The 25,513-nt window shown below is 34.8% G+C and overlaps 2 protein-coding genes across 2 annotated transcripts; one reads left to right on the top strand and one right to left on the bottom strand.

The window, feature by feature from the left end:
• Positions 1 to 17,901: 17,901 nt before the first annotated feature.
• LOC111408919 (thioredoxin H-type 1-like) lies at positions 17,902 to 19,971 on the bottom strand. Its single transcript, XM_023038765.1, has 3 exons — positions 19,799 to 19,971; positions 18,440 to 18,562; positions 17,902 to 18,312 (listed from the first exon to the last, which is right to left on the bottom strand). Exons 1-3 carry the CDS (start codon positions 19,886 to 19,888, stop codon positions 18,160 to 18,162), a joined length of 366 nt encoding a protein of 121 aa, XP_022894533.1. The 5' UTR covers positions 19,889 to 19,971; the 3' UTR covers positions 17,902 to 18,159.
• Positions 19,972 to 22,661: 2,690 nt separating this feature from the next.
• LOC111408918 (lon protease 2-like) lies at positions 22,662 to 23,951 on the top strand. The gene has a single exon (XM_023038764.1). The coding sequence runs from the start codon at positions 22,878 to 22,880 to the stop codon at positions 23,724 to 23,726; it is 849 nt and encodes a 282-aa protein (XP_022894532.1). The 5' UTR covers positions 22,662 to 22,877; the 3' UTR covers positions 23,727 to 23,951.
• Positions 23,952 to 25,513: the final 1,562 nt, after the last annotated feature.

Genomic DNA, 25,513 nt, shown 5'->3' with positions numbered 1-25,513 from the left:
TCAATATCAATAATCAAATGGCCAACATGAAATCGACACCGACGAGTGGACCATCCTCTCGTGACCACTAAAGGCCCATCCCCTGACTACCCCTATGATCACCCAAGAAGTCTCCCACCCGACAGTGCCAATAATCATAATATTATAAGGGCACAGTTGAGTGGTCCACCCTCCCGTGATCACCAAAGGCCCATCCCCTAACTACCTTTGCAATCATCTAGGAAGTAACACCCGCAATGCCAAATATATCAAATAAGCATGGTAGTGATCAATAAAACATTTATAATGAAACTCACTTTGAAATCATGTTTTGCATGCAGAATTTTTCAACCATGTCACATGTCGTGCATGCATATAAAAATGCTCATAAATGACGTATTTAATAAAAATGGATGTCAATAGGTTACGCAACCTCATACTCAATGATCGTAACCACCATATGATGTGCTATAAGCCTCTTATCAAGGTTATGTAGATATTTCAACATTACTATGTCACCTATACTAGGTTCTTGCATCGTAGTTGAAAATGGATTTTCACTTACCTTTCACCTTTGTGTGTGCAAGCTCCTATGGAGATTAGATCAATATCCTTTTTGACTCGAAGTCGGAAAATCACTTGTATTACCATTTAATATTAAAGAGAATCCTCAATTTAATAACCTTAACGAACAAAATCCCAAAATACATCCATTCTCACCAAAATAATTTAGACGGAATCATCATTTCAAGTTACCGATGGCATTACAAACTTATCCCATAAATCTCGCTATTACTCGAGTCAAATTATGAACGTCAACATCATCCAATTGTTGTTGACAACCTAGTTCCCTTGGAATCTATTTTCTAGGCCCAAGAGATGATTAATGTACATGTAAAGGCTGAAATCATATTAAACACAAAATTGGACAGAATCTGTTTTCAGATTTCCCTTACCGTCCAATTATTTTTCCAATCCCTTTTCACCCCCTTATCTATATCCAATGACTCCGAATTTTTTACCACATTTCTATAACATGTATATGAAGGTAACCACGCTCTAAAGCCGTGACAATTAAAGTGTTCTTAGCCTCAAAATATTCCATTTTCACAACACTAAAATCAGACAGTTTTCCATTATGACAGTTTTCGGTTTCTATTTTATTAGCATGTTACCAATCGGATTTCAGGCTATTAGAAGGCCATTTATATCCTTATAACTATCATGTAAAAACATTCATTTACATAGATGCAAGTTATATCTTAAGTATTATCCAAAATCAAAGTTTAAACCACTTAACTCTAGCAATTCCACATCACTGCACAGATTACTTTCTTTCAAATTCTTGTAACTAATTACCTCCATTTTTGGCATCATGAAATCATTAAAAACACTCTAACCTAATCAAAAGCAAGTTCATATGTTCAAGAAATTATAAATCCCTCAAGAAATAATGGATACAAACCTCAAAACTTTGAAGTGACTTGGCTGTCCAGAAATTCGAGCTTGCTGTTTCTATTTCTCTTTGGTTCTTTCACTCTCTTTTTCTCTTGGAATCACTTAGATAAGAGATAATGGAGTTAACATATTATCTAGGAGGTAGATAAGTGGTCTTTAAATAGTTGAGGTCGTGCTTATTGCTTAAGGATTAAGGAATTTATGGGCTGAAGCCACATCAAGCCATCAAGGTGAGTCACTAAGCAGGTGGTGGCTTCTTGCTGCAATATTTGACCTTTCTACCACTATATTTGGATTTTTTTAAGCCTTATAAGATATATATATCCCTCCTACACGAGATGATGCCTTAAGGTTAAAGAAATTGAGTGTTAAAATGTTAAAATACCCCAAGCATGAGGTGTCTTAGCATGAGTTGTCTTCATGGCAGCAATACTCGACTTTCAACCATTATATTTGGATTCATTTGTGACTTTTAAGATATATATCTATCCTATATTAAGTGTTTAGGGAGTATACACAATATTGATGCCTTAAGGTTGAAGGAATTGAGTGCTAAAATGACAAACATCCCAAGCGCGAGGTGTTCAAGCATAAGGTGGTCACTTGTAGCAAAAATCTGATTTTATATCTATCTTTGCAGGCACAAACCAAGTATCCTCGGCTTATTTTGACGTGTTTACAATCCATTTCACTTGTCCTAAGATCCCAAAGAATTTCATAGAACTAATTCCTCAACCGTTCATTTAATTACTTACCCGATTGCTACCTGATTCTCAGTTAATTTCCACAATTTGCACCTCAATATTTATAACGTCATATGAGACATATATTATCACGTCATGATCATGTCCCTTTATGTCTCATGTCCCAAATATGTCAATTATCTATCTAGGGTTTAACGTGACCTCGAACAACCGAATAGAAAGTTTGAACTTTTGTCAATACTAATTCCCGACCTTTTCGATTTTCATTACTTACCAAGCTAATCCTCAACATCTAGTTAACCCAATTTTCTATCATAGCTCAATGTGAAATTCACTACTTAGGTCGAGGAGTCAAAGACCATCACTATATAAAGATTTTAAAGCCTCGATGATCAAACACACGTTTTAAAGAGAAAGTAATTAGGAAGTTGATGCAAATGACAATGTAATTAGCATGGAATGCATGAATCATATTGGCCAAATGTAGAACGTGAAGTTCGGGGTATTACATCCTCCCCTCCTTATAAAAATTTCGTCCTCGAAATTTGCTTACCAAAAAGTTCAGGATATTTAACCCGCATTTCATCTTTTTCTTTCCCAAGTAGCCTCTTCGGTTAGCTGATTCCGCCACAGCACCTTAACCAATGGAATTTTCTTGTTTCTCAGTTGCTTTATCTCTCGTTGAAGGATCTCTACCGGCTTTTCTTCGTAAGTCAAATCTGGTTTTATCTCCATCGGTTCATTCCTCAATACATGAGAAGGATTTCCAATATATTTTCTTACCATGGATACATGAAACACATTGTGTACTTGAGACATTTATGAAGGAAGGTCAAGCTTGTAGGCAACATTCCTAATTCTCTCAATAATAGTAAATGGACCAATATATCTCGGGCTTAGTTTTCCCTTCTTTCCAAACCGCATCACTCCTTTCATTGGTGCTATCTTCAAAAATACTTGATCTCCCACAGTAAATTCTAACATTCTTCTTCTTTGATCTGCATAGTTTTTCTGTCGATTTTGAGCGGTTAGCATCCGTTGACGTATTTGTGTCACAACCTCAACCATTTCACGTACCATATCTGGACCTAATAGTTTCCTTTCTCCAACCTCATCCCAATAAACTGGAGATCTACATTTTCTACCATATAATGCTTCATAAAGAGCCATACCAATCATAGCCTGATAAATATTGTTGTATGCAAATTCTACCAAAAGTAAAAATTTACTCCATTGGCATTGGAAGTCCAATACACAAGCCCTCAGCATATCTTCCTTTTTGGTAATTTTTATTTTAAAAATATTTTGGGCGAACAAAACTGTTTTTAATCCTTAGATAAATTATGTCAATCACACATACACAAAAAATAATGGAATGAAAAAATAGCATTCAGGTTCTACAAACGCAGAAATTTGGTACCATAAAAACCTCTAAACATTCTAAATTCTAATAGTACAAAACTATGCATCATGATAATGATTCTTGTGATCATCTTATCTACCAGTACTTACCAGAAATATCCCATGTTTGAAATAGTGTATGCATTTTGAGTCCCTTAAATATATTTCACACCCCGTGTGTCTTAAAGACCAATTTGGAAACTCTATGGCAGTCTCACACGTTCTCAAGTTCTTGACAATCCATAAATTTGATGTTTTTTTAGGAGATCTGATTAGGGAAAAAGCCAAAGCAAGCTTTACACTATGAAGTGTAAGTATTATGCCCGAAGTCCAATCAACTTTGAACATAAATACTTTTGATATATAATTAATGCAATTTAATGGCAGATCTATTATTTAATTAATAGACAATTAAATAAATAATAGAGTCCATAAATTCAAATCTTCGTATTTTGTTAATCACAAGGAGTTGTGACTATGAGATACAAATAACATCTGATTGAATCTTAAATCGTTTGTGGTCGTAAGTAATAATGAGATACGGATATCGTTATTATAGATATACCATCACGTGTAGCATTTCTTACTTGTGAAGTAAGTAGCTGATCTCACAAGCTAAAGTCTGATTGTGAGATACAAATAACATCTGATTGAATCTTAAATCGTTTGTGGTCGTAAGTAATAACGAGATACGGATATCGTTATTATGGATATACCATCACGTGTAGCATTTCTTATTTGGAAAGCAAGTAGCTGATCTCACAAGCTAAAGTGTGGTAACACTTAAATGAACACGTGGATGTTTTGTTATAAAACAAAACATTAGAGACCCGCCGAGAGATTCCACATGGATAACTATTTGAGTATCAGTGGTTAATCTCTAACGTTCGATAGTGGAATTGGTCCTTTGACTTGAGGTCGTCATGGTACCTTATATGAGGACAATCATACTTTGGCGGTGTTGGATGATGCTCTGCAAAGGGCCGCTAATACGACATTGTTCGGGTACGTCAAGAATCGTATGAAAGTTGTGATTGACTAATAAAGGATTCGTCACTCTTAGATAGTAGGAGATTATGATCTGCATTCCATTCAATTAAGTCGATAATGAAATTCTTGGCCAAGGTGTGCTCATAAGTCGAAAATGAGTTTTCGACTTATATTGACTTAATAGTGGAGTGAAAGATATGATTGATAATCGAAATTGACGTACTTCCATATCTCGTAATTGATCGGATCATAACGAAGGGATTTTAGTTTCACGGTAAACGAACGAGTTTAGTTTTTTCATACCACGTGATATTTTTCGTCACATGTATTGCCCTGACACATTGCTAGATGTCAATTTGGGATGGCGAGTGTGAATTGATGATAAATTAAAAAGGTGTTTTAATTTATCAGTTTTGATTAGATCAAAATAATATTTCACGTCGTTAGACATCGTGATCGGGAACCTGGTGGGTCGCACACAAAAGAGAATTGAAAAATTATAATTTGTCAATTAATTAATTTAACAATCGTTGGATAAATTAATTAATTGGGTTGGTTATTTATAGGCCCGAATTAATTAATTTCACAGACCGAATTTAATTAAATGATTTAATTAAATATTGGACCGAACCGGGCTAGGCCCATTTGGGCTTATATAAATATATGGCTAGGGTTTTCAATCCATATGTTTTTTTTTCTCATAGTCATTCTTGCTGCACAAGAGGAGAAAACCCTGGTAGCTGCAATCTTATTCTCTGTGTGAATCATCGTTGGAGGTTGGACAATTGGACAGCTGTGGGTGGCGAATCAAAATTGCTGGAACGAAAAGAAAAGCAAAAGGTTTGCAGAATTCTTCAAAGGTACAATCTTTATCACGATTTCTATCTAAACACAAAGGGATCCTCGGTGGGAATCGAAATAATTTTAATTTTCCGCTGTACATGTATAAGTAGATTTCTAACAGTGGTATCAGAGCCTACTTTGTATTTTTTAGAAATTGTTTAACATTTTGAGCAACCAAAAGTTGATTGTTATACATGTTTTAGTTTCTAGCAATTAAGAAAATATATTATCATATTCAAAAATTTGTTTTGAGATAAAAATTAAATTTTCGTAAATAAAAAAAAAAGAAGGAAACTGAAAATCAGGCATAACTACCAACGCCGCTCGTCGGCGCTGCTCCCACCGGGCAGCACTAGGCACTGCCCAGCAGCGTCGCACGCTGCTGTTGGGAAAAAGGTAGCAAGTGCTGTTGCTATTGTAGCAGCAACGCCGACTATCTAGTATTGCGAAGAGGCGACGCCGACAATGAAGATAGGGAAGGGTATTCTGCTAAGGTTGTCAAGGTTGGGTGAAAGAGGTTGGGACAGGGGCTCAGGTTGTAAATTCAAAGATGTTGAGCCCCTGTGTGCAATTTCAATTCAGGGGTCAAATGTAATTTTCTAAAGAAGGGCATATTTGCAATTTCGAAAATTGAAGGGTTTTGTTTGTAATTTGAAACTTGGGTCAATTTGCAAATCTCAAAATTGTTTTGAATTTGAATTTTAAAATGGTTTTAAAATTGTATTTTAATGGGTTTGACCTATTATTTTAATTTTGACCCAAATTAAAATCTTATTTAAAAATTGACGATATTTTATATTTTCGTTAAAATTGGATTTTAATTTAAATATTAAACTTTGACCCCAATTGAATTTTATTTTATTTAGGAGTGTTATCCTAATTTAAAATATTGATTTAATCTAAATTAGAGTTGAACTCTAATTTAGGACTTAATTAAAATTCATTTTTAATTAATTTTTCACTTAAAGATATTTTAGAAATTAGAATTGGATTCTAATTTGATATTTAATTAAAATTTGATTTTAATTAAATTGTTTCGCCCTAAAATTTTCTTTAAATTAGAGTTAGACTCTAATTTGGTGTTTGATTAAAATTTGATTTTAATTAAACGGATTCGCCCTAAAAATCTTAGATTTAGAGTTGGACTCTAATTTTGCTATTTAATTAAATTTAACTGCCTTAAATTTTGAAATTAGAGTTTGACTCTAATTTGATATTTAATTAAAATTTGATTTTAATTAAATTATCCCGCCCTATAATTGTTGAATTAGAGTTGGACTCTAATTCGGTATTTAATTAAAATTTGATTTTAATTAAACAAGTTGCTAATTAAATAATTGATTAATATGATTAATTAATTATTTAATTATTCTGATCCATTTGTCTAAAAGTGTTTAGACAAACTTAATTGCTAGAAACTTGAAACATGTTAGGATATAATATTAGATATTATATATACATACATTTATGTGATGAATGTATTATTAGTGGACGATCATAGACTTGACCATATGGATGTGTTGAATGGTTAATTTTATTCTTGTTGTTTTCTGGGCCTGCAAGCTCTTAATTGTTTTGGGCCTACGAGCCCGTTATTATTGTTATTGTTTTGGGTCTTCGAGTCCATTATTATTATTGTTGCTATGGGTCTGCGAATCCAATTCATTTAGGCCTGTGTGCCAACTAGTTTAGGATACATGTTGCAGCTGAAGTAATTGAAGAAACAAGAAAAGGAGGAGACCATGGAGATGGTGCATTGACACTAATCAATGTAATACCCCCTAGGAATTGACCAATTAGTCTTCCTTATGGCTCGGAAAGACTAGATAGTAAAGTCCATAATCGTTCACACTATTATATTATGTTATATATATTTATTTGCATGGTAGATGTATAATAAAATATATATTGTTACGATGAAACCTTTAAATGCAAAATCCCTCCATAAAATATTAAGTCACATTTATAATAGCCTTCCGTCATTATAGTGAAAAATCAGAGTTCCAAATCGTATCAGCTTGTTGAGTACACTCAAGACTGGTCTATTAGGAATATGTTTGACACTATGAAATATTTGATATTTCTGAATGACGGGTTTGACTTAACTAAAATTTATCTTTTGTTGAGTATACTCAAGGAGATAAATTTTAGAGGCATATTAAGCCAACACATAAGATGTGTGAAGATAAAGAGTTGTCAGCTTAATGATCTGAAAGTTGTATGGAGATACAATTGGTAATAGTATCTACCCAAATGTTATATTAAGACTTGTTGAGTACACTCAAGGTCTTAGTATAATAGATGGGATCCCAGCCCACTGAGAGTCGAGCATGGACTCCATAAATTTATGTGAGAGGGTCATAAATTTGAATTAAACAGTGGGAGCATAATTAATTTAATAAAAGTTCATGTTAAATTAATTGATGCATTTTATATATTATTCTTTTTCTTTTCGTCATTTATATTTATTGAATCGTGAGTAACCATGTGTATTTGAGAGGCATGTTGGATGCCAACAACCAAACTAAATATTCTTAATTGACACTGCAATTTGAGAATTGTTCTCATGCATGAGAAAATTGGTCACGTCCTTAAGTAGCCATTTTCTAGAGACATCTGGTGATGACTCGATTAAGGAAGAGGTGGCTACTATAATGAATGCAGTGGTGAAAATAGTACTGCAACGTATGTAATACCTGTAACTATGTCACCTAAGTTACAAAAGCAACTTGAGAGTATAGATGTTAACACATAATTCTTCATTACAAAGAGTTGTATGATAATAATAATGTGTGGAAGGATATGAGACTTTCAAACAACTATACTGATGCAAAGTGACAAAAGTAACTTCAGTCAATCCTCATGTGCTAAGGATGATTGACGTGAGAAGTGTCTCAATTGAGTTCAATCATTAATTATGAACTAAGTATTGACTTAGCTTTGCAATCTTTGTCATAGAGTTATTCATACTAATTATAAATTATGATATGAATAAACTCGAATACATACTCATTAAGTTGCTTAACATGCTTAGAACTGTTAAGCCCTTTATCAAATTGGTAGTGGGCAAACCATTGATTCCTCTAAGAGTGTTAAGTGGAAGTCTAAAGGGGCTTTGTAAAAACACCCAATATGGTTAAGACAGTCTAAGCGAAAGACAATACTAAATCTAATAACCTTTGGTTTCATTATAGAATGAAAGGTTATTGGAAGGAATATTACGTGGCTTACGTCTACTTCACGAGTTTCTTAGGTATTTGATACCAGATGTAGATCTCATATTTATACAAATATGGAGAAACTAAATAGAAGTAGACCACTGCGAAAGGGAGAAGTTAACCTATACGTTGGAGATGAGCAAAGGTTGCTGCATTGCCTGTAGGAATATACTTCTTGCCATTGTCTTTTGGTTTAGTATTGGAATTAGAGAAATGTCGCTTTATACCCAGCATAGCTGGAACATTAAAATGAATTTCATGTTCGAACATGAACTATTTTAATGTTAAGGACAATTGTTGTTCTTGTTTATCTTGATAAAGATCCTAATCGCTATGGTAAATTACAAAACGACATTTATATTCTTTAATACAAATGATTTTATAATGAGTATAGAAATTATAAGGCATAAATGCGATAATCTAATTATTACCGAAATCTGGCATGATAGACTTTGTCATATAGATGAAATACAATTCCAAAGTTATATAAAGATGTATACTCAAAATTAATTGATTTTGACAAGTACAAATTATGCATGTCTGGCATAATGACCAAATCTTCTTTTACTTGAAAAGAAGAAAGGTCAGCATAATCATTGGTCTAATTGATAGTGATGCATATGGACTTATGTCAAATGAGGTCAGGTAGTGTTTCTCTTATTTCATCAATAATCATGTATATTTGATGAAAACTCAAACATGAAACTCTTGAAAAATTCAAGGGATTCAAACTAGAAGTAGAGAAATAAATAGGTAAAGATACCCTCACATTAAGATTTGATCGAGTGGGAATATCTTAAAGATAAAATTTAGATTATCTAAGAGAGAATGAGATTCTCTTGCAGTGGAATCCTCCATATATACTACAGCATAGTGGTGTATCTAAAATGAAGAATCGTTAACTATTAGATATAATGTGATTAATAACAAGCCATGCAAATCTCCCAAATTGTTTTGGGGTCATGCATTGATTGCAGTGTGCAACACACTAAATCATGTCCCATCTAAATTGGTTAACAGAACTTCATACGAGTTATGGAAAGGCAATAGTCTCAATTTATCTTTTATGGAAGTTTTGGGTCATAACGCTTCTTTGAAGCGCCTTAAATAGGATAAGTTTGACACTAAATTTGATAAATACATATTTGTGGGGATATTCAAAACAGACATTTGAATATAAATTCTATTATTGTGACAAAAGTCTTCATCTCTCAACATATCGTCTTCTTAGAGAAAATGTTTACTCTAAAGGAGGACAGTGGGAGTAAAATAGAACTTGAAAGAGTTCAAGAGTCCACAGATATAGTTAACCAAGTAGATAAATCGGAGTTTGATCCCATATCTGATATGGGACATACTTTTGATCAGGACGTAAAGACTCCTGAGGACATGACAGCTCTATATGAATCTAGTAGGATCATTCGACCTTCAAGAAGGTGCAAATCCATGATTATTAATCAGGTATTAGTGATCCAAGATAATGAACCTGCTAGTTGCAACAAAATAAAATCAAGTGTTGACTTAAAAGAAATAGCAAGAGGCCATGAAACTTGAGATGAACTCGACGTACGTGAACAAGATTTGGACCTTGGTCAAACTTCCTGATGGAATAAAACCCATAAGCTTTTGTAAATAGTTTACAAGGAAAATGACGATATGGATGAGAATATCTATATATACAAAACAAGGCTAAAAACAAAGGTTAAGTGTTGACCTTGGTGAAACCTTTCTCGTGCAACCTTGCTTAAGTCCATTCGAGTTTTGCTTGCAATAGTTACATATCATGACTATAGGTTAAGAGAAGTCTCTTGGAGCTGAAATCTTAGATTTGATGAAAAAGTCAAAGTGTTTGATTTTATCAAATTTGAAGAGGATTTGTGTATTTACAAGAAGATAGTAGGAGTATTGTCGTATTCCTAATATTATAGAAAGCGACATCTCTATGTTTCAATCGTTGAAATAATGATTTTTAAAAGATTTATTCATGAACGATATGGGAGAAGCAACTTGATCTATAGAGGTAGATCTAGAAAATTACTTAACTCATTCCAATTTACATAGATGAAATCTTGAGAAGATTTCATATGAAAAAATTGGTTTACTCTTAAGCAGTATGTTGGAAAGGTTCCAAACGTGAAGCAACCGTTGATTCAATAGTAGAAACCTAATATATGATTACTTCAAAAGTAGCAAAGAATTGCAATCTGGATCATGATGTTCATAAATGAACTTGGAGTAGTTCCTGATATTGTTGATCACGTGCCACTGTATTGTGATAACAATAGAGCTATTGTGAAAGCGAAGGAATTAAGGTCTCATCAATGATCCAAACATGTATTAAGGCGGTATAATCTCATCAGAGAGATAATACATAGAAATGACGTAAAGAGAAGAACAAATTTCCACATTTAACAATATTGCAGATTCACTGACAAAGAGTCATCGTAGCATAAATATGATCGTCATGTAGACTCATGATATTGAATGCATAAGTGATTGGATCTAGTGCAAGTGAGAGTTTGTAAGTATTATGCCCTAGGTCCAATCAACTTTAGACATAAATACTTTTGATATATAATTAATGCAATTTAATGACAGATCTATTATTTAATTAATAGATAATTAAATAAATAATCGAGTCCATAGATTAACCAATGAATTGTGATTGTGAGATACAAATTACATCTGATTGAATCTTAAATCGTCTGTGGTTGTAAGTAATAACGAGATACGGATATCGTTATTATGGATAGACCATCATGTGTGGCATTTCTTACTTGTAAAGTAAGTAGCCGATCTCACAAGTTAAAGTGTGGTGACACTTCAATGAACACGTGGATGTTTTGTTATAAAACAAAACATTGGAGACCCGTCGAGAGATTTCGCATGGATAAATATCTGAGTGTCAGTGATTAATCTCTAACGTTCGATAGTGGAATTGGTCCTTTGAGTTGAGGTCGTCATGGTACCTTATATGAGGACAATCATACTTTGGCGGTGTTGGATGTTGCTCTGCAAAGGGCCGCTAATACGACATTGTTCGGGTACGTTAAGAATCGTATGAAAGTTGTGATTGACCAATAAAGGATTCGTCACTCTTAGATAATAGGAGATTATGATTTGCATTTCATTCAATTAAGTCGATAATGAAATCCTTGGCCAAGGTGTGCTCATAAGTCGAAAAGGAGTTTTCGACTTATATTGACTTAATAGTAGAGTGAAAGATATGATCGATAATCGAGATTGATGCACTTCCATATCTCGTAATTGATCAGATCATATTGACGAATGGATTATAGTTTCACGGTAAACAAACGAGTTTGGTTTTGTCATACCATGTGACATTTTCCGTCACATGTATTGCCCTGACACATTGCTAGATGTGAATCTGGGACAGCGAGTGTGAATTGATGATAAATTAAAAGGGTGTTTTAATTTATCAATTTTGGTTAGATCAAAATAATATTTCACGTCGTTAGGTATCGTGATTGGGAACTTGATAGGTCGTACACAAAAAAGAATTGGAAGATTGCAATTTGTCAATTAATTAATTTAACAATCGTTGGATAAATTAATTAATTAGGTTAGTTATTTATAGGCCCGAATTAATTAATTAAATTAATTAATTCACGGACCGGATTTAATTAAATGGTTTAATTAAATATTGGACCAGACCAGGTCAGGCCCGTTTGGGTTTATATAAATACATGGTTAGGGTTTTCAATCCATATGTTTTTTCTCATAATCATTCTTGCTTGCACAAGAGGAAAAAACCCTGGTAGCTGCAATATTATTCTCTGTGTGGATCACCGTTGGAGACTGGACAATTGGACAGCTGTGGGTGGCTAATCAAGATTGCTGGAACGAAAAGAAAAGTAAAAGGTTTGCAGAATTTTTCAAATGTACAATCTTTATCATGATTTCTATCTAAACACAAAGGGGTCGGTGGGAATCGAAATAATTTTAATTTTCCGCTGTGCATGTACCTCTGGTTTCTTCCATCTCTCGTTCCTGAATGTTAAGCCTGTAACGATACTTTGGTGCCTTGGTTTTTACCTCTACACTCCTTATATAAGAAGGTAGAAATTTATCATCTAGGTAATTATGATCACTAGCAACAAAAGAATGCACTATGTTTCTGTCTTCAATCCAGCTATGTCCTAGGTATTCTTAAGGATGGTTTCTTTTTCCAGACCTTTTCCATTTTTCAAAGATTCCTGGGAAATCCCACTTAACTCATATAGCTGTAAAACCAACATTTGAATCAAGGCTTTTCTAGTTCCACTTCAAGCAACTTCTATGGGTACAACACGCAGTTAGAAAGGCATACCAGATGGGACATCAGGTTCCACGGCCATATCTTGATGAACTTAAATGCTTTAGCAAGCTTCTCTGAATAACCAAGTAAATTTACCATGGCTGCATAATGATCTAGATAAGGTAAAACATGATAATACTCAGGCATGCTAGAGAAAAGACGTTTCCCTTCATCAACCTTCTTAGTTTGACCATAACCAGCAATTATTGTGTTCTAGGTGATGATATCTTTGGTTGACATTTCATTAAACAAGGCTTTTGAATAAATTATGTTCCCCGACTTGGAATAAGTGTCCATTAGGGAATTTTCAATTGCAAGCTCAGACTCTGAATTGCTACATAGGGCATAACCATGGATCTCTTTCACGTTATTCGCTGCATTTAAATTTGCACATGCAGGTAAGATGCACAAAACAATAATAGAAATGAGTTTTACATTAAAAGACTGCATGCCGATAGATATCCAATGCTATATTGTTAGTTCAAGAAATCGAATAACCAAGAACAACAAAAAATATAAAGTTCTTCTTCAAATTCACAACCTAGAATCAATCATTTACATCAAGAATCTGAAAAAACCTATGGCTCGGATCAGTGTACCTGTCTGTTCAAGTATAAGACCAAACCCTAAGCCTCAATACACGAGTAACAGCTACTTCAACAAACCAAAAATAACACCACACAGACGTCAACGATTTTCTTCACTACCAGAATCACAAAGACTCAACAATTTTACATCTAAAATCTAAAACTAGAAGCTCCAGAGAAGAGAATAAAGAACACGAAGGAAAACCAAACGACTCAGAGAGAATCCAGAGGTTTCTAGAAAACTCAAGAATGAAAGATGTGTCTAGGGCACCCACTAGAGTCCCATTTACATCAAGAGGGCAGCACCGTTGATTTTAGGAGATGATCAATGGTCTGGAGCAGCATACGTGACACGTATATTGGGCTCGGGTCAATGGGTCACTTGAGTTATTGGGCAATGGTTAATGGTATAGTTTTAATGGGTCGAGCCCAAATATTTCATCATCGCCCCTAATTATTTAGTCTAGGCTTTTTGGCATCACAACCCAAACATATATCTTTCTGTCCATGCTGCAAGTAGCCAGCAACAAGAGCATTTCGTGATACAGTGTCATGCTTAATACCTCCATCCTTTGAAAAAGATCCATAGCTTGATCCCAATCTCCACTTTGAATATAACCTACAATAATCACATTCCATGTAATGGCATTTGTTAATACTTCCGATTCCCGCATTTTCATAAAGAGATCATGGCTTTACCACAGTATCCAACTTGGCAATATCAACCAATCATCGAATTCCAAGTACAGACATCCTACTCCGAAATCATTTCAAATAGAATAAATTTTCGTCATATCCCACCTTCATGGAAACCAGATGAATTTCCCTCCATTTCCTTATATTTTTCAAAGATGTGCAAGCTGCGATAGCAATAATGAGTCTAACATCATTTGGTCCAACCCCAGAAACATTCACCTCGCTGAACAATTCCAACGCCTCCAACATCCTATTATTTTGTACAAACCCCGAAATCACGCTAGCCCAAGTAAAACCATCTAGCACGATTCCACAATTCTCCATCTCCTTTATCAGTTCCATGGCAATATCAAACTTCCCCAATCAATTGTAAAATCTAAAAGTCAATATATTCCAAGCGACCACGCCAGGCTAAGCACCTTCTCCACGCATCAAATCAAACAATATGCGCATCCTGACCATAACCAGTGCTGATTGCATTTCAAGTAACTGTACCCTTCACCTTCATTCCTTTGAAAAATCTCTTTGCTGAGTTCGACCACCATCATTTACTCACGCGAACTTGACTATTCAGGGCAACTCCAATGCTAACATCATTGCACCATTTTTTGGTGCAAAGTTACTCTAATGCAACACCAAATTTTACATCATTTTGCACCAAAAATGGTGCAAACTGAATTCATTACACCATTTTTTGCACCAAATGCTGCAATGTCCGTTTTGACATTATTTTTTCATTTTCAAAGATAATGGTTAAGAGTATTTTTGTCATTTTCATTCTATAATAATAATAATAATGGTGATGATGATGACAATAATAATAATATTTAATTACACTATTACTTATATTATTAACGTTTATTATTTTTAATAATATAATCAATAATAATTAACATAATTGTTAATTTAACGCAAAGTTTAATTCGTAAAGTTTACATTTAAAGTTTAATTTAACGTAATTGTTTATCATAAATTAATAATATAATCAATTATTTTTGTCAATTTAACATAATATATAAAACACGTAAATAATTTAGTAATCAATATATTTGTTAATTTAATGAAGTGATGATTTAGTAATATATATAGTTATAAAATAAATAAATAAATAATTTTTTTAAATAAATATATTGACAAAAGTCAAAAGAATGAATAAATTAATAAAATATTGTTTATTTGATATAAATTTTGGTGTAATGGTTGGAGAAAAATTTTGGTTTGGTATAAAATTTGATACAAAATGGTGCAAATTTTGGTGCAACGTTGAAGATGGCCTCATCCCACCCAATAACTTCGCCGGAATCAATCTCCCCGTCTCCATATCACCACAGTTCCCACAAGCTTCTAAAATCTTGGGAAACAAAAGTCAATCGGAACAATATTATCAATCCCCATCATCAATAAAAAAGTAACACACCTTCACCCGCTCTCTCTCCCTCTCCCTCTAGCATGCCCCAATTATCGCAGACCACACATACAAATTCCTGTCTCTCATTGCATCGAACACTACAAATGCATTTTCCAGTGACCACACTAACATACTAACATGGTTTCAACAACAGGGTCTGATTCTTTAAGCAATTTCCTTACATTGCCAGGTAGCTTATAACATAAGTCAAGCGAACTAGAGTCAATCAGGTGTGAAAGAGTTTTGAGCCTTGCCATAGATCCGCATTGGACTGTGGAGTCTAAAGAGGCTATGGCTCCACCATGGCGCCCATTTTGCGGAGATTCTTCAAGCGCGCATCTACTTTTGAGTCTGATTTTTGGATGGGCATTTTTTAACGAAACCCTGGTGATGCTACCAAAAATCGTGCCTGTTAATTTTTCGAGCTTGATGATCTTGATTAAGTACGATCGTAGTCTTCCGGTACCTGAAATAAAGGCAACGAGGTATGTTCTCGTCGCCCCTCCGATACTTAAGTCAGAAAGGGATTTATATGCGTGAGGCTATAAACTGGAGAATAATGAAAACGGACCTGAATAATGGCTCAAGGTTCTGTATTTATAGTAGTAAGCGACATTCTCCTAGTGGGACTCAACCAACTAGATGTCCTTATCTGTTGGAGTCCTGTACAATTAAGGAGTTGGACAAATACCAAAATTATGCTTAAGATAGAGTCCTTATCAGGGTCAAGTATCGAAATAGTAGTCCATAGTTAGAGTTCCAAGTAGATAGAAATCCTATTGGTTCAACACAAGCCAAGAAGCTCGAGGAGATGAATCCCTGAGGACATCATATCCCGAGGACGTCAGGCGTACAACATCGTCGTCACACGATTGCCCATCCTCGAGCATTGTCATCGAGGACAATGCTCGAGGACATCAAGCTGCAATATGGTGAGGGAGTTATTTCCAATCATCGAGGATAATGCTCGGGTATAGATGAATAATAAGGTGTATCACTTGGGTTTCGCTGGTGTGTGAAATTTCTGAGAATTTCGGAGTTATGGTTCTGCAGGGAAGAACTATACTCACCACTGGAGAGTTTTTTTTTTTTTTTTTTTTTTTCCCCCCCTTTTTTTCTTTTTTTTTTTTTTTTTTTTTTTGTGTTTTCTATAATCTGCAGAAGATTTTGCTGAGCCACAAAGAAATGCAGAGATCACCTACGTTCGAGATATGGGGACGATGGGCCAATTTTATTGTGCCACGTCGGAGTTTATCCGATTTGTAAATTGATATGGGTCTAATCAGCCTTATTGGGCCCAATATCCAAACTGAACTGGAGGAAAGATGCACCGTGCTACTTTGGGCCAGAACGTCAAATTGGGCTATGTTTACAATGACTTTAAGTTCGAGGTTTGAGCATTGACTTGAACAAAAAATTGTCGACAATAGCACTCATATAGGAATAAAATTCGTATAAAATTTTCTGCAATTATTTGCAATTTTAATTTGTTTTCTTTAGCATACGCAATTCTGAATATGTTCTCAATATACCTTTATTAGTTTGATCGTCAATTGCGCTTATAAATATATATTTGGTCTATATATATTAATATAATAGATGTTAATTTTATATTAACAAAAATAATATTTTAGTTCTATTTCATCGCAAAGTACATAGGCATTAATATCTAATTTATTAATATGTTACGTTTATCTCTAAATTTAGCAAGATTTAGTTGTCAACATGTCATTACCTCTTGCATCCACGTGCATTTTAATTACACACTTCGACTATAATTCTAGTGAAGTGCAATGATCGCGTCTAATTCAACGGTGAAGTATGTTGAGGGCAGAATAGACAAGGAATGAAAATATGAATGTCATGATTTAAGTTACATTAATTGTGTAAAAATTTCATCGCAACTGCTCACTTGTTATTCTCAATTATGTCACCCAATAACCATCGTAATGTTATGATTTGCCAATCCAAAATAGAAACTCAGAAGTTACGATCCAATTTGAAGTCGTTGCTTCAAAACTGACGCATCAATCACTTTGTAAACCACGCATCACCTTGAACGTGTTGGAGAAGCGTAAAAGACACAGAAAGATTTAAATCCAGAGCTCCGTTCAAGCAATCGAATCATTTAAAAGCATCACCAAAACGTTGTTTTGATATGGACAGAGACTCCGCAGTTTCAAAGCCGTGAATCAATTAATGTTTTGTTAGTGACTACACACGGTATTTAACCTCTTAATTCTCAATCTCCTATTCTAAAAGGGTTAACAAGAAACTACATTCATGCTAAAACTATTCATAGGATTTAAACTCTTATTCTCACACTGCAAATAGATATTGAAATGCTGAAACTATGGTTTTCAAGTCACAATTCACGATAAAACACACGGTAACATACTAAGATTTCCCCTGCAGTAGGAGAAAATCATAAGACTTCGTTACATTCACAATGATAGACCATCACACTAAAGTTAAAACGGTCATAATAAAACAGTCATAATAAGTCTTAACAAACTATAGATTATTACAAGCCCAAATGTTTCTTAACAAAGAAACCTCAAGCACTAGCAGTAGCAGTAGCAGTAGCATGCTTGGTGATTGTAGCCTGCAAATCTTCCTTCCTCGCACCCACGAGCCTATCCACTTCTTTCCCTTCCTTGAGAAACACGAACGTGGGCATGGCCTCAACATTGTACTCTTTAGCAACATCCTGGAAGAAATTACTACATTAGCAACTTATTTTGCATCTTCTCGGAAACCTCGGAATCGAACAACAATAAAGCTAAAATATAATCAACTACTAATGAAGTGCCACAAAGAAAAATGCGGTGGAGTACCTTTAGTTCATCCACATCCACCTTCAAGAAAATAACATGTGGCATCTTCTTGGCAATCTCAGCCAAAATTGGGGCAATAAATCGGCAGGGCCCACACCACGAAGCTGTGAAATCGACCACCACCTAATTGAGAAAAAGGGATTCATGCCTTTAAAATCCATGGTGAATGCACAACAGTAAAACAGCTGGAAAAAATATCGAAGGTAAAAAAACAGCTGAAGTCCGTAATAACTAATAATGACATTTTTTTCTTTAACTAAAGCAGAATAGTGTGTTAAACAGCACGAAGCAATGCCATAAAGTGAAGTCTGGTGTCTAAGTAAGATCACTGCTCTCACCGAACACTGTAATCATAGAGTACTATAAGATCCTGGATTTGAAATGTCTTCTCTTGAAAGTAAGTCGACCTTTATGAATGTCAAAGAACCTCAAGTTTGATCGACTGTTGAAAAGGATTGGTAGAAGAAAAGGCTGGAGATGGATTTAGAAATCTTTAAGTTCCATGCTTGAGATGTTGTATTGCTCAACAAGACGAAAGACTCGACACCTTCCTTTTTTCCTCTATTTTACATGGCATATTAATTGGAAGGGCATGCACCAATAACAAGGAATCACCTTACCAGTAAGCGCAAACACGATATTTTATACTTGGAAAGGAGCGACAACTACAATTGAGATACAAAATTGAAAACTTCATCTCAAAGATTAAAATTGTTTGCTCTAAATCTCTATAATTTCGGAAAAAAACTGGATGGTACCCCATGAGTCTCTACTCCGTTCTTATACCATTCACCCCAAATAAAACTTCCACACTGACAAGTGTGCACATTTCTCCTTCATTTATTTCGTTCCAGGCGGAAGGTAAGACATTGTTACGACACTCAAGTTGTTCAACTAATGTGTAAATGCATTGGTTTTTCTGATTAACCGTTTTCGTGATAAACTACTATACCATAGACCAAGAAAATCAACAAAGACAAGAAATTCTTCCATTTTCATGAAAAGAAACAAAGAACTCCAATTAGAAGTCCCAACTAAAAAGGGAAAGGGAAAGGGAAATCCGAAGAGTGACGAACAGTCAAAACCCAATTAACGAATAATTTAAAATACCCGATCCTTCAAACCCAGTAAAAATACATATTATCAAAAGCAAATCAACAGATCATTCAAAACCCTAATACAAGAAATACTAACAAAAAAGAAACCACAGAATAAAAATCGGCCAAGCAAAAACCTAACCACGAGGAAAAAAGCTCACATGAATTAAAATGATAACAACAATTTATTCATCATCAATCAAAATGGCCAAAAAAAAAAAAAAAAAAGTACAAAATGAAATGGTGTGTTTTAACTACATACCAATTTCTTGCTCTCGGTACCCTTGTTTAAGTTCTCCTTCCAATGATCAACAGAGTGGCAACCGATAACCTGTCCCTCTTCTGCGGCCATCTTTTTTTCCTCTCACAAAAAAACCCAAAATTCAAGAATTTCAACTCTCTCTTTGTCGAAGGTACTGAAACCGATGTGCTACGAGTGCTTATAAAGGGAAAAGGCGCAAACTGAATTTACAACGATGTACAATTTATTCCATTCAATTACAAGCTTGCCACCCAAAAAGTGGATGCGTATGTAACGACGTCATCAAATTTATTGTTTAATACTTATTGGTAACGAAGAGCAGAGGTAATTTCTGAATTTCTTGTGCTCTCGAGGGGGGCATACGTGGTGGCGCCTGGATAAGAGCAAATATTAGCCGTCCGATTATAATCGCAAGCCAGACAAAACTACTATCGTGTTTGGATCATTCTGGAACATTACCGTGGTCGGTGCGTGTGGGAAACGTGTTGTCTGCTTTACCGTAGATTTATGGTTAACTTTATTTCTTGATCTGATCCGACGTCTGAAAATTTTTCATAATATTAAAAGGATATAGAATACTCGATTATTTTGTGAAGCGGCAGATTTTCAATGACTCTAGATTCAAATTACAGAAAGAAGATAAGAATGGGAACCAAGAATCAAATAAAGCAACCAGCTCGAGTTTTTCAACACTTCCCACACATCCAATGCTTTTTCCTTCCTCTGGTTCACCATCCATAATTTCTTTACACTTGTCATTAAAGCATTTTTATCAGCATAATAGTAACTTGAATGATTAATAAAGCAAGAAAAAGCTTAGCATGGGGCACACTATATTATTGAAGCAATGTTATTTACAGATGCTTACCATCATAATCATTTTACGTGGTATATATTTGATGACTTGTAATTTGATGCATGAGACATTAAAAAATAATATATTAAATCACTAGCCGTCACATGTACGCCACATATGACAATTAAGGCAGTGAACGACTACAAATAACATTATTCGTAATATTATTCGAGATTACGTATCAATGATCCTTGTGCAGTGGCACGTCTACGTTGTAATGCACTTCTATTTCTTTAATTCTCAATCCACTATCTAAAGCGTGGGAAAAGAGCATGTGATGGTTTTCAATTAGTCTTCTTGATTCTAGTCAAAATCAACAACGTTTCGCGTTTGACAATTTGAAATAAGTATCTAGAAATTATTATAATTGATACAAAAGCGTGAAATTATATTTTTAAGTCAATACAAGCATCAATTACAATCATCTATTTTTTTGAATGTAACTTTTTGCCTTCAACATGTCGCATAAAGCATATTTGGAAAACATTTATAAACTGTTTAAATTATAAAAAGTGATATGACACGTGTTGACAACTCATCTTGCCCAAGTGTAATGTGCTGGTCAATTTTAGGCAAGGCCATTTTACCTACTCTGTGGATTGAATATTAGTGGAGATTCCCTACTTAAAACTTTGCAGAAATTTTATACCCATATTTGAGTTGTTGAATTCCCTAATTGTATAGTGTTTCATAGACTTTTCGATACCTTTTAATTCTAATTGACTTCCTTTTTAGTGTCATTCCTCGAGGCGCCTTCACTTATTTCTAGATAACCTGCAAGGGCTCGGGGTCCACGTCTCCTATTAGGCATCGACTCGAGTCCTTGATCTACCCTTATGCGAGCACTCCACTCTAATTTATGTACCTAAACTATAATCGAAGTTTTGAGACCATCAGGATTCCTACCATATCTAGTCCTTTTATGTTACACGTGTACTAATTCTTATGGAATTACACAGTAAGTTTTATATATACTTTTCATTCATTATTCAAGTATGTTTTTCATTATTGGATTATAGTTTTACACACACATTCTCTTCATTTGTTTTTGTGACTTAAACATTGAAGGGACTATGAGAATAAATTACTTGGCCTTTTTGTAATAAAATTCTAAGGTCTTGTCTGTGTTCATCCCTTTTTTTTGAATCATGCTACTTGTACATTGTGCTTTACATCATCTTTGATATTGTACCACGTATCGGCACGTGATTGAATAGTCTTTGAATTTAACACACTATCCCACCAAAGACAATTTGAATTTGCATACAATATCAAACACAATGCAAAATGAAATGTACAAGAAGTATTATTCTTTTTTTTCCCCCAATTGAGATGCGTGTCTCCAAGTACGTTCTTTGGAACTTCTAAAAGTCATGGTTGCTTCATGATCGTAGGTCTGCAGCCCAAAACTTTGGTATCATTAACACTCGAGGAAAAAAGTACCTCTGAATTGTCATAAATCTCTTAACATGTATGCGTTATTAAAAATTTGAAATAAGATAAGTTTGTGTAACTTTCAGAAGGCGAGGTGTTGAAATTATTAGAAAAATCTCGAAGATATCTCTATAGCACCCGATTGAGCCCTATTTAAAAAAAAAAAAAAAAAAAAAAAAGAAATCTCAAATTCATTTTTTTAACCATACATTCTCTTAATAAAATAATTTTATACATAAATTCAAAGTTTTTCTTAATTTTTAGTCATACATTTTTAAAAAAAGTATTCATCTTTTACACAAATTTATTTAAAAAATGGTACTCAACAAGGGCTATAATTTACCCTAAATTTTGTCGTAGGAGAATTTCTTTCAGAGAAGGTGAACAGAATGAGGAAACTCGAATAAAATTCTCGACATGTAAATTTTTTATTTTTTTATTTTATTTTTTTTAAATTTGGCCCAAAGAAAGACCCCACGTTATTGAGGTCCAGAATCAGATAAACACATTTCCACGTGTATACCTTAAAACCACATCCCTTCGCCCCCAAAACACAAAAATCTCAACTCCTCCAACCCTATTCTCCATTATCCACACCACACCATACATTACAAATCCCCCCACTCCAGATAATTACATTAATTATCCAATGTGCTAATGCGGATTAAGACATTTCCACTCTCAGTTCCTCAATATCGTCCAATCAATAATTCTTCAGTTCCCATTTTCTCTTTCTAAAAGCTCTCTATTTGGTATTTAATCACTGTTTGCTTCAATACAAATTCGGAAATGGCTTTGCCTCAACTATTGCATTCTCCTTCTTCAATAATTTCCCACAAATCTCTCTTAAATCCTTCTAATTACCTCTTAAACCAAAACCCAGATAAATTTTTTACTACTATTCACTCATTCTCTCATCGCCGGCGGAAACCCAACTCCCTTAGCTGCTCAGCTTCCTCATTTTCTGAAAAACACCACACTAACTCCCCGAAATCCGATGATGTAGTGGAGTTGCCATTGTTTCCCCTGCCTCTGGTTCTTTTTCCCGGGGCTATACTCCCTTTACAGATTTTCGAGTTCCGGTACCGCATAATGATGCACACCCTCCTCCAGACTGACCTTCGGTTCGGAGTCATTTACACTGACGTCACTACCGGCACGGTGGAAGTGGGCTGCGTTGGGGAGGTCATTAAGCACGAGCGCCTTGTGGATGATCGATTCTTTTTAATATGTAAAGGGCAGGAGCGTTTCCGTGTGACCAAATTTGTGCGAACGAAGCCTTATTTAGTGGCGGAGGTGGTTTGGCTTGAGGACCGCCCCTCGGGGAATGGCGAGGTGGAGGACTTAGATGCCTTGGCGAACGAGGTGGAAATGTACATGAAGGATGTGATTAGATTATCCAATAGGTTGAATGGAAAGCCTGAAAAGGAGGTTCAGGATTTGCGGAGGAATCTTTTCCCTACTCCCTTTTCGTTCTTCGTGGCGAGTACTTTTGAGGGAGCACCCAGAGAGCAGCAGGCATTGCTGGAGTTGGAGGATACTGCGACCAGGTTGAAGAGGGAGAAGGAGACACTGAGAAATACGTTAAATTACTTGACAGCCGCCTCTGCAGTTAAGGACGTATTTCCTTCATCGTAACAATGGGGAATGTGGATATGAGATGATAGGTATTATTATTTGATTAAGGAACTGTATTACATCTGATAGTTATACTAGTTAATGGTTTTCATCAATATTTGTAAATTTTGATGCCTAGTAGATTGTTTCAATCTTATTTACTGATGATTTTGTGATACTTGGAAATCGTATTATCGATATATTGAAGCTATGATGAATAGGAATGGATTGAATTGAGTGTTGCTATATTTGACATACATAAATAAGCTGATAGAGTTGGGTGAGGAGTGTATCATTGTGTATTTCCCTTTTTGCTTTCAGAATATGGAAATTGGAGTAAAGGTGACCATATCTCTTTTGAAATTAGACATTTTGTGTATGCATACAACTAGACTTCAATATATTCAGCACCAAAGATTGAAAGCAGAATGCAGAGACCAGATAGCATGAGTCATTCTAGCTGGAGTTTCCTTCTTCAGATCTTTGGTATTCATATTTGTAGAACATTAGTTGAAATAGAATAGGAGGTGGAAATGGATTTGAAATCATGAAAGGAAGATATCTTCTGTATATAGGAAAATATGTGTACCTGGCCATTTCAGACAATGAAAAGATGTTTAATTTTCATCAATCCTGCAGTTGATTAATGTAGGAGGCTTAGCTAGTGCAGTCAAAATCACAGTTTTGCTTTAAATGCTTACGTCTAGCAAATGAGCTTCTAAGAGTTTGATGGCAATGAAATGGCCAGCTCTATTTGTTGTCTTTCCTGGGATTATGTAGATATGCGTGTTGGAGGTTTGTATATGTTCCTGCACAGAGATAAAAAGGACAACCATATGCATTCCTTACTTGGACGAAGTGCAGTAACCACTGGGGAATTCATTGTCCTTTCTTTAAGGGACAAATTGTTTATACCCAAAAGCTTTAGTTTCATTCTTTCCTTCAACAAAGTTCGAGACATCCCTTCAGTTGTATTAGGGAATGGAATTAGGAATTTGTATATTGATTTACTGTAGATTGGTTCATTGCCCAAACATGTGTGCACTTGGCCATTTCAAAGAAGAAGAAATAAGTTCACTAATGCAGTCAAAATCACCATTACATAAAATGCTTGTGTCTGGCAAATGAGCTTCCATCAATACGATTACCATGATGTGGGCAGTTCAATTTATGTAAAGCTCATATAGGAGGTTTTAACATGTACTTGCTGCCATGTTAAGCGAAATCATGAATACATTTCTTGGACGAGATACAGTAACATATTTGTTAGTTACTTGGACGAGGTGCAGGAGCTTCTACTGGGGAAAGGGTAGCTATTATTTGTGATTATATCCCCTGAAGCTTTATTTTCTTCTTTCCTTTCAACAAGCTAAATTAGAGACATCCCTTTAGTTTGTATTAGAGAAGGCAATTACAAATTTGATTTCGGTCTTATAGGTTAGTACAGTGACATAACCTATTAACCTGATTTTGTATCTTTACTGTTATATCCTTCAACTAGGTATTGAATGACAGCATAAATATTATCCTCTCGAACCAGTTGCTAACTGTTATTGCAAATGTAACACTTTGCTTCATTGCTTGTGCTGGCCCTGGGAATTCCTTGTTCGCTCCTAAAAACCTTCCAAAGATTCATTTCCTGTTATGCTTATTCACTTATCTTGGGTTTTGTTTGAAGTTTTTTCAAGAATATCTTATTCTTCTCTAATGAATCTGAAGGTATGGATTCTGTGTGTTTGATATCTATTTCACATGGATACCCTAGGTTTGTTATGAGCGTCGTTAATCCTCACTGGGGTAGGTGAGGC

This window comes from Olea europaea, chromosome 14, assembly GCF_002742605.1.
Source record: "Olea europaea var. sylvestris chromosome 14, O_europaea_v1, whole genome shotgun sequence".
NCBI lineage: Eukaryota > Viridiplantae > Streptophyta > Magnoliopsida > Lamiales > Oleaceae > Olea > Olea europaea.
Note: the sequence above shows the minus strand (reverse complement) of the source record. Positions and strands in the feature narration are given on the sequence as shown.

Coding starts and splice junctions, on each gene's coding strand:
- LOC111408919 (XM_023038765.1), bottom strand. CDS start 19,888: ATGGCCGCAGAAGAGGGACAGGTTATCGGTTGCCACTCTGTTGATCAT. Junction 18,563..19,798: donor GTACCGAGAGCAAGAAATTG/GTATGTAGTTAA, acceptor TTTCTCAATTAG/GTGGTGGTCGATTTCACAGC. Junction 18,313..18,439: donor TGGATGTGGATGAACTAAAG/GTACTCCACCGC, acceptor AATTTCTTCCAG/GATGTTGCTAAAGAGTACAA.
- LOC111408918 (XM_023038764.1), top strand. CDS start 22,878: ATGGCTTTGCCTCAACTATTGCATTCTCCTTCTTCAATAATTTCCCAC.